Source organism: Telmatherina bonti (assembly GCF_933228915.1).
Source record: "Telmatherina bonti genome assembly, chromosome: 9".
Classification (NCBI taxonomy): Eukaryota; Metazoa; Chordata; class Actinopteri; order Atheriniformes; family Telmatherinidae; genus Telmatherina; species Telmatherina bonti.
Window position 1 is genome coordinate 20290879 of NC_136627.1, and position 10083 is coordinate 20300961.

At 35.5% G+C, this 10083-nt stretch overlaps 1 protein-coding gene across 2 annotated transcripts; it reads right to left on the reverse strand.

Moving 5' to 3' along the window:
• Window positions 1-450: 450 nt before the first annotated feature.
• Window positions 451-6523, reverse strand: yif1b (Yip1 interacting factor homolog B). Of its 2 annotated transcripts, none has more exons than XM_079246814.1 (8): window positions 6384-6523; window positions 4520-4622; window positions 4282-4411; window positions 4040-4144; window positions 3603-3739; window positions 2674-2829; window positions 2471-2564; window positions 451-1867 (listed from the first exon to the last, which is right to left on the reverse strand). In XM_079246814.1, the coding sequence occupies exons 1-8, from the start codon at window positions 6418-6420 to the stop codon at window positions 1712-1714; spliced, it is 918 nt and encodes a 305-aa protein (XP_079102940.1). In that variant the 5' UTR covers window positions 6421-6523; the 3' UTR covers window positions 451-1711. The 2 variants fall into 2 exon arrangements, with proteins under 2 accessions (XP_079102940.1, XP_079102939.1); XM_079246813.1 differs by having other exon boundaries at window positions 6375-6523.
• Between the last annotated feature and the right edge of the window lie 3560 nt (window positions 6524-10083).

Here is a 10083-nt window from a genome sequence, read left to right on the forward strand (position 1 = left end):
ATCTGTTGATTCACTGCCATATGTATTAATCACAAAATAAATGTTATCCTTAAATTCATTGTTTTGCAATTTATTATTATTACGCTGCAAATGATTGACTTTTAGACACAAGTTTAATTGTTCCATAAAGCATAGCATGAAAAATTCTGCCAAAAATTCAGAATAATTTACATCACAAACCTCTGAAAGTACCATCCCATTTCTGCTAAACATTTTTTTTCTGTTTAAAGTTTATTTTTACTCTGCATTGTTGGACAATATGGACTTGGCTTCTTCATATGTGGATAATCAAGTCTATTTTGTGCCTGTGGATAATTAGCTGCAAACGTTTGACATAAAACAACAACTTTATCCTGGATAACTATGAGCAAATCTCAAGCACAAAAACACTAAACATCTCCCAGTTTCATCAGTCATGTTTTATTCAATAGTCACATTTCAGTGGCTTGTTTTCATCAGCTTTATTTGTGCTATCAGGTAACTTTAACATCCAGGCTGAGATCAACTCATGATTAATGTTGTAGTGCTGAAATTTACCTGCTACATGCACACTGAGTTAGTCCTGGAAAAGTTCCTATCTAAATGATTCCTTACAAAACACGTTCAGTTAGTAGACATCAGCTTTTAAGCTTCTTAATTAATTAAAATGTAAAACTGGATTTTATTTATAGTTTATTTTGCCGAAATAATTTAAGACATTATGAAATTTCAGTGAAAATAAATCTTAACATTTGCACACAAAAAAAGAGACTGTTTGAGAATAGCAGAAAATTACAAACTGAAAGAGACAATGAAGACATTAAATTACAGTATTTCAAGTTTTCAGAGAAGAAAGTTTCTGCAGAAAATCCATCACATTTTCCCTTCTGTATACCTTCTTTATTTCAATGTCAGAAACGGTAAATAATAAAGTTACTTTTATAAGAACATCAAAACTTTACCTAGGCTCATGAGGTCTGCATTGCAACGTCACTGCTCCTCTCTGTTAATCTGTTCACGAGGTGTCGGATAGCAAAGCTCACACATGTAACATATCACATACAAAAGATGCACATTTAAAAAGACTGTCTTATACTCACACCTGTTACATAAACCTCGCTCCCAGATTCTGTCTGACAGAAATACGTTTCCACGATGCTGATCATTTCTCAAACAACCAACAGAAAAAATCCCACCAGGCAAAAAGTCAGGTAGAGACTGCTGATCTAATTTTAACCTGAATTTGAGTTTTTTCCTTATACATGTATATGTATATATCTTAAATGGATGGTTTGTGTGCTTTCTGTTGGGTCAGAATTATCACTGATGATAATCAGTCCAAAGAAACATCTTCAAAAACACTTTTGCTGTCCACAAACATAAAAAAATATTCCTAAAAAACAATTAACAAATAATTACAGAGTATAGACATAAAGAGCACAAAGCCATTTGTTCTTGCTACAAACTTTAAAGAAAGTACATACAAATAAACAAAAAGGCAACTCTAATAGCCTGACTGTGCTGTGTAAGGAAAGGCTGTGATGCCTCACATCTTACTCGTCTTGTGGCGTGTTCTGTTCTGCTCCGTGAGTCTTGTAATCCTATCATTATGTTGTTCTATTTCCTCACAAGTTCAGCTTCTTTGATATGTGTGTAAGATAAAGGATGAGACGGCATTGTGACACCAAATTTATCATCATAAAAGTGGATGTGCACCTCTGCGCTGCGGCTTTTATCTGACGAGATGATAGGTCAGCCAGTACATGAAGATGGGCTGTGCTGCTGCTATGGACATGGTGAGGTACATTCTGAGTTGGTTTCTGGCTCCTCTAACCAGCCTTCCCTCAGCGGCCGCCTCCGATAACAACTTCAGACGCAGGGTGCGGATCTGAGGAGACGCCAGTTAATGTGTGCTTTAGTCAGCATTTAGTGTATGCGTGGTGTCACCCAGCTACTTTATTCCTTTCTTTGTTTTGACTTTGTCAAAACAAAGTCACTTAACTGCATGAGTTATGGACACTTTAAACCTTCACATACATCAACGCTTGCTTTTTCAGAGTCAATACACATGTATTACATGTGTTCATTTGCATTAAACATTTTTTAAAAGAACAATCTTCAACATTCATACTGTTTATTTTGTTAGAACAAATACTTTCTTTTTTTGGTGTAAATATTAAAAATGTGACCAGATCATTAAATGTGTGAATGCAAAAGCTGATTTGTTGGACTTTCAATGAATTTCTCGAGACCTCAACCAAGCAAACAACCCAGTTTGGTCAAATTATGTTTGTGAAGCACTGTCAGGTTTTGTTGCTCCTTGCACATGCATTTTGTCAGCTTTGTATATGAGGTCAGATATCAATTAGGTGAAGATGACATAAGAAATAAGGAAGGTGAGTCCAGGGAAATGCTATGCAAACTGTGTAAATAAAGACTACATAACAAAAGACACAGAATCTCACGAGAGTAAATAAATGCTCGTACTCACCATAAAGACAAAGATGGCTGCACAGCACCACAGTAGAGAAAGATAATATGCAGGCCTACCAAACAAAAGTCCTGCTACCATGCCTACAATCATCCTGGGGAAAAAGACAAAAGAGACACGGTATTATATTAAGGATGGCATCTGCAGAATTAGAAAAAGAAAGGAAGTGGGGGTGGTCCTCACACTGACTGACATTCACATACCCAACATACTTGTATCCAGCAAAAGCAAGGAGGTCTATGGTGGTGAGATCTGTATTTACAGTGACAAGGTAAAGGGACAGCAGGACCGCCAGGACTTCCATGATCAACCACACCAACGCCGAGCTGGCTTGCACTCCCAGCAGCTCTGGAGAAAACCTGCGGAGGACACAAAATAACACACGTTACACAGATTTATATACACTAATACTGACTATACTTTCCTGCAATCAGTGCTTTCTTTTTACACAATGTACTACAACGCTGTATCAATCCACCAATGAATCCTTCCTGATTCTGTTTCTTCTTTGAAGATTTTCCAAATGATGAATAAAAAAAAAACAGGGATGTTAGTGGTTTCAGCTACAACTGGTGTAAATATATGACACGCACATTTCTGTTACGTTTAACATTTTTAGTAAAAACCAGATAAGTTTAAATTATTTTAATAAAACAAACCCCAGACTAAATATTAGTGAAAAGTTATTTTGATACCAATCACCCAAAACACACATTAAAAGTATGTTACAGCTTCAAGTTACATGCAAAGTAGTCCCATACTTGGCAACACTTCAAAACACTGATCCCTTAACACCAGTAGTTACAGCTACAAATGTTAATGGCATTTACATGGATATTTAGCAATGTGATGCTCATATGGCGGGGGGGGGGGGTGACCTGTAATAGATCAGCAGCCTGCGTATTTTGGGGCTTGACACTCAAAACATTTAATGACTGATTTAAGAAAATCTTCCACCAAAGTGACATACAAGAGAGGAACAATATTTAAGCTGCAGTACAAAAACCTTGTTATCCACACTACATGCTAATTAGTCTTTTTTTTTATTTTTCTTTTACAAATTATTAGGAAATTATTGGCCTTTTTTTTGCAAAACTGCATCACCTTGACATAAACATGGATTTACAAGTACCTGTTTTGGGTGCCAAGGGCCAGTCCAGCCACCAGGATGTATGTGATGAAGCCCATGGTAGGGATGTAAAGATCAGGAGCATTCACATCGAAGCGTGGAGCCACAGGTGTGTCCTGCTGGTAGCTCACCTCCCAATTCTACAATATAATTACATACTTAAAAAGATCTGTATTGCCCAAGTTGTAGGACTGAATATTTTATTTTTTTTAATGTCAGACATAAAAATAATTTAGAATCAAAGTAAAATTAGCAGAATGGCATGTCTGAAGGGTAAGAAAATAAGTCTGGTATTAATATAAAATCATGCAAAGTATAAATACTTTTTTGGGGTTGGTATCAGTGAATTATTTTTTTCCTCAACCCAAAGTATTCATAAAAAAAACTACTTGACATGCCTTATAGAAACATTTTTGCCTGACAGATAGAGGTAAACATACCTCGTGCATGTAAGGAAAAACCAGGAGGCCAAGCTTCTTCCCAACGTACACCGTGTCCACAGCAAAGTAGTATTTCAGCTTAGAAATTGGGATGAACCGATCCAACTAAAGCAAACAATCACAGAGACATAAAAGTATTATTCAATGTTGCATATTCTTTCCAGTTCAGCCTGCTTTTCCTATGAGATCTCACATATAACAGCAGGATAAAAAAGACAAACAAACAATTGCTAAAGATTTACATTCTTGTCCATCATTTCTCTTCCCTGGGATGCCAGTGAGCTGCCATATGCCATAGCCAGATTGGACATGGGGTCTGACAGGCTGGATTGACCAGAAAATGCTGCTACTTGAGGGCCGGAAAGCTGGTTCCTGCCAACATGAAAGGAAAAATAGGCTTGAGTCAGCAATTTGGTTAATTAATTGGTAATTAATTTATTTTTCAGTCTAGTTTCAACCATGGCTAGGGATAGCTCTCACCTGTAGCCTCCCTGTGATCCAGGTCCAATTCCACTCGTATCCTCAAACAGCTGGCTGCCATCTGATCCATCCACAGAACTGTTCCTCAGACGCATATTAGGCTCTGAGTAGAAATAGAAAGACATCATGGAAGGAGATATAGCAGACACCAAAGTCGATCTATACTTCTGCAGTTGCTTTTACAATTTCAAAGCAGAATTAGTAAGGCAAGCCAAAAGCCATCATTAAGGAAGAATAAAAAAAGAAGCAAGCATTTTTGTAAATGAAGTTTACATGCAAATTAAAAATTATCTACTTTTTCAGCTTCTAAAATTTCTGATGAAGTACTATGATCAATTACCACTAAAGAAAACATGTAAGCACAGAGGCTCATTCATCAAGCTATTTAACATCTTGAAGCAGTTACATGATGGTTTAGTTGAAATATAGAAAAAGCTCAAGCACACCATTTAACTGAACCACCTTTATCATTCAAATTTACATGCTAAAGAATACAGTTGAGTTGTTGACTGAGATAAGTCTCACTGCTATGATTCAGTCAGTGTAAAAAACTTTTCATATATTCTTCAGTTTCTCTCTCACTGTGAGATCATAGTACATATAAGTATAGAAAAACATTCTTGCACAAATGTCCTCTTCAATAACCTGAAAGGCAATTTTGTAATGTAATTCTACAGTTGAAGGGAAAATGAAGCATTTTTATAAAACTACAGTCTGAAAATGCTTTGAAAAATGGCAAGTTGGCACAATGTTAACAGGCTGTTTTGCAGAAACAAATATTAATTTGTTCACGATTTGTCAGCTCTGTGCAAAAGAAAAGTCTAACCCTAAAGGTGTTATCATAACATCTTACTCAAGCTCGTATAACAGCACCCATTAGTCAAAACAACTTTAACAATATTAATATCTGCTTATCACAAATTTTGATAGCTTTGGTCACAGAAGTGTTGTCAGTTATTAGTTGTCAGTTTTTCATATCATTTTGTCAGATAATTGCATAGAACAATGGGGTACTAGTTTTAGTCTGAAAACATTGTGTTAGTACTACAGTACTACTATGGGCTTGGAAACAACTGTAAAAATACAACAACAACAACAATAATAATAATAATAATAATAATAATAATAATAATAATAATAATAATAATAATAATAAATCTACAGTTGCAGATATTCCTAATGAGGTCATTAAATCCCATTGATCACGGAATTTGGTATTATACCAGCAAAATCAACAGGTACGCCACACATATTTAAAGCAGCTCCAGAGATAATTTCATTTTTAAGTTTATCTACAGACATACCAAGTCACTCACTTCTTTCAAACCAAAAAAGCAATGTTTCTATTTAGAACCTCTATCTTAAGTCACAAAACATCAGTCTTTAATATAAGAGTGTCATGAAAAGGTAACATGTTTGTATTTTTTTTTAGCTAGCATGTCTACGCGACGTATGGTATAGAGGAAATCTGTTTTATTATAACACAACGTTTTGACTGGAGCTGTTTACAAGCACATCAAATTGGGAAAAAACCCAAAACAATAAATATTTTGAGAAAAACAAATTACCCAGATAAGTCGGGAGTTCACCCTCGGATAAATTAGATTAATAGCACTGTTAACATACTAAGCCGATGTTTACTAACTGTGGTGAAGATATGGACTTCTAACTACATACTAGTGAACATGAATTTGACGGTGTGTGAGTATTTCAAGTTCTATTAATTTGATTTCGTAGTCATTAACCTCTGAATATACGACTTCTAGCCGCGTATTACAATGTACGGTGCTTTCCAGAAAGCTTAGCAGAACATGCACCCGGCGAATTTACCCATTTCATTTATGAGTGTACGTACGTAACTTACGCTGTCTGAATCCACTTTGAGATGCAGTAAAATCCATTTGAAAGCGGCTTTATGAAAACAGAAGCCGGTAAAATATCAAACTCTATTAATCAGATGGAATTAAACTTGTTAGCAAGCTGCAAAGGGAAATAGTCATTCATAAATTTAGACGGAAGTGAACTCTTCTTCTTGTTTATCTTTGGGTTTGGCAGACTAGCCTCGACTGGGGCGTATTACTGCCACCTACCGGTCAATGTAATCCCAAAACCACAGAACACAGTCAAACATGCATTGGTTTTCTGGTTTAATATGACACAAACGTTTCTAAATCTTCTTGATTATGGTTAATCTACGGGTTGTCCATAGAACAGTAACGTGGAAAATGGATACCGCCATCTAGTGTGTGGAAACGTGTCAATCCTTTCTTGCACATCCTTTTCTATTTACCAAATTTTACTAATCTATCCTCGCTATTTTAATAAAGTTTCTTAAAAAGTCAGCTTTTCACATGTTTAGTATATATTCAGTGTTATTATTATACCCTTAAACCTCTTTTTTTTTTTTTTTTATCAGACAATCTTGTCACAAATTAAAAATAAATATTTAATGTAAATCCTGTTCATCAGCAAGTGTTGAGGGTGGGGGAGTTCAACAATGAACCATTTAATTCATGCTTACATATAATTATTAAGAGTAATATGACTTATGAGTTTCAGAAGCATAGAAGACAGGAAAATGGCACTTCTTGATTCTGTTCTTTCTGGTTTTTCCCTTTAGGCATGTACTGTAGCCTAATTAGATTAACTATTTAGGCCATTACATAACCAGTCATGTTTTAGACTATACATTATCTGACTGTGATCGACATTATACACAAGCTTATGTGCTGGTCATAAATTATGTGTACAATGATATTAAATTATGTATAAAATGATATTGAGGCCATCATTTTGATCTACCTTGTCATATCCTTTAAACATGTGGCTCTGTTAAAGGAAACCGAATGCCTGAGAATATGAGTTGATTATAGTGATAGGCTGATGTTGCTCTTAAAAACACCCTGGAATGCAAGCCACATGCCTGTAAACTTTGGTGTTTAGTTGAATTCGTGAATGAGCTTAATTCAGCTTTTTTCAGCTTTCAGCTGAACTGAGTTCAGGCCAACACAGAGATAACTGCATGTGGAAATGTCCAACCACTGTGTTATGTTCACTGTCTCTCATCCCACATTATATGCTTCTATGTTGTCCTTTGCTACGTTGTTTTTTGATCAGCAGTCTTTTTATTTTTTTTGGAACAAGCACTGAAATACTTAAACTAAGCCTGATCAAACAACAGCTTACCAAGTAAATGATAAATCCAACTGTGAAGTAGCTCAAATTTGCTCTGTCTACTGACAACATTAAAAACCACAACCTGCAATGTATCCATTACTACAATACTATTACAATACTATCAGATACAATGTTTCACAGTTCTTTGTTGCGAATACAGATTTTTTGTAATGAGACACAGTATTGTGTTAAGTCTTAAATGTCTTAATGTTAGAAAACAAAAATTAGATTTGTTTAATTAAAACGTGAGAAATTCTAACTAGAAATATTTCTCTAATTTCTGCCCACATGGTTTACTAACTTTCTGCTCCATCATTTAACTTTGACTTCCATGCTCGATGTAAGTCATTGTGTTTCTGATTGAAATGTGATGTGAAGTCTCATATGACTCATGACACAGCTGCATTACTGATGTTGAAATGAGTTCAAACCACTATATCAAAATGTCAGTCATGGCTGTGTATTGTAATTCCACTGGGGCTTTCAGGGGAACCTGGTTTTGGTTTGTGAACCGGGGCTTCACAAATCATATGCACTCACATATTGTCACCTTCTTAAAATAATGGCCTAAGTTATTTATTTAAAATTTTCTCAAAACACAAAAGATTGATTTCTTCCAGATATCTGTCTGAGTTTCCTGTGTTTTTAGAAAACCTTAAAAAAAATGACTGGCCAACATTTTAAGAGGAGGTTGAAATATGCATGGTTGTCGTTTAGAAAATACGGTTACTGCCAAATACATTCTGCTAAAGGTGGCAACAAAACAAGGAACAAAGTTATTATTCATATTATGTAAAAAAGAAAAACAAGTCTAAATTTGGCATTATCTCTCTCTGTTTTTGTCATTAAAGAGTTTGTTTTTATTCCAGCAGTGAACCAAATCCACTAAAAATCATCCTTTCCTTCTAACATTTGGAAAATGGTTACTTAGTGGTTGGATCTCACATTCTGGTTCAACCACCTTACCAGTGAACCCTAATGGTACCCTAAGTACTCCCACTGGTACTCAGTATTGGCATGTTCTCATGTATAAGTACTTGTACTTGGCTTAAAAAAAGAGATTGTATTGGTACATATGTAGTGTTCAGAAACATCAAGACCTGGTGGAAAAATTAAATATATCCTGAGAATGGCCTATTTTAGAGTATCAGCTGAATATTTTTAAGAAAAATTTGCTTTTCAAGGAAGCCAAGCTCCCCTTAGCTCCCCTTTAATTCAAACCATGGAAACATAACGGACTTACACAATTTTGCTATGAGCGGAAAGTACACAAAATATGTAAAATTTTCCTCCACAGTCTTGGCAGTAAGAGGTTACAGCAAGAGGATTATGTTAGTATTAATGAAGCTACGCCAGCTAACTATTTAAACTTTCACATTCCTAGAACTACAGGCAGAGGAGGAGGTGTTGCAGCTATTTTTAAGTCAGAATTTTTAATTAATCCTAAGCACAAAACTAACTATAAATCCTTTGAATTCCTGACATTAAATTTATCTCATCCAAAATGGAATTCAGAGAAACCGCTCCTTTTAGCATTAGTGTATCGCCCACCTGGACCTTACTCCGAGTTTCTGACCGAATTCTCTGATCTCTTGTCTGAGTTAGTGCTGACTACTGATAAGGTCATTGTACTAGGTGATTTTAATATTCATGTTGACGTTGAAAATGATAGTTTAAACATTTCCTTTAGCTCTATTCTAAACTCAATTGGGTTTTCACAAAATGTCAATGGAGCCACTCACTCTCATGGTCACACTCTTGATCTTGTTCTAACATATGGTATTGAGACTGATAAGCTCAAAGTATTTCCTCAAAACCCTGTCTTGTCCGATCACTTCTTGTTAACCTTTGAATTCACTTTATTTGATTACTCACTGACCAAAAATAAATTCTACTATAGTAGATGTTTATCAGACAATAATATTACAAAATTTAAACAATCAATTGAATAAATTTTTTCACATCTACGATGTGTTAGCATGACTGAGAGTCCCCCTTTAAGCCTTACTCCTGCTCAGATTGATTAACATGCTGATACTATAACAGCTTCAATGCATACAACCTTGGATAATGTTGCTCCCCTAAAGAAGAAGAAATTAGGTAAGATTATGAAGGCTCCCTGGTTTAATTCCCAGCTTCGAGCTCTAAAACAGGCATCAAGGCGTTTGGAAAACAGATGGCGTTCATCAGGACTAGAGGAGTCTCACTTAACCTGGAAAGAAAGTTTAAGCGTATACAAAAAAGCCTTACGTATGGCAAGAACAGCTTATTATTCATCATTGATAGAGGAAAACAAAAACAACCCTCGGTTTCTTTTCAGCACTGTAGCTAGGCTTACTAGGAGCCGGAGCGCTGTGGAGCCATGTATTCCTTTCTCACTTAGCTGT

What these genes read in the sequence shown, in the direction of transcription:
- yif1b (XM_079246813.1), bottom strand. Translation starts at nt 6,420, where the DNA reads ATGGATTTTACTGCATCTCAAAGTGGATTCAGACAGCGTAAGTTAC. An exon ending in GCCCTTGGCACCCAAAACAG is followed by an intron (nt 2,830 to 3,602) that starts GTACTTGTAAAT and finishes TGTCCTCCGCAG; the next exon opens with GTTTTCTCCAGAGCTGCTGG. An exon ending in GCTGGATACAAGTATGTTGG is followed by an intron (nt 2,565 to 2,673) that starts GTATGTGAATGT and finishes CTTTTTCCCCAG; the next exon opens with GATGATTGTAGGCATGGTAG.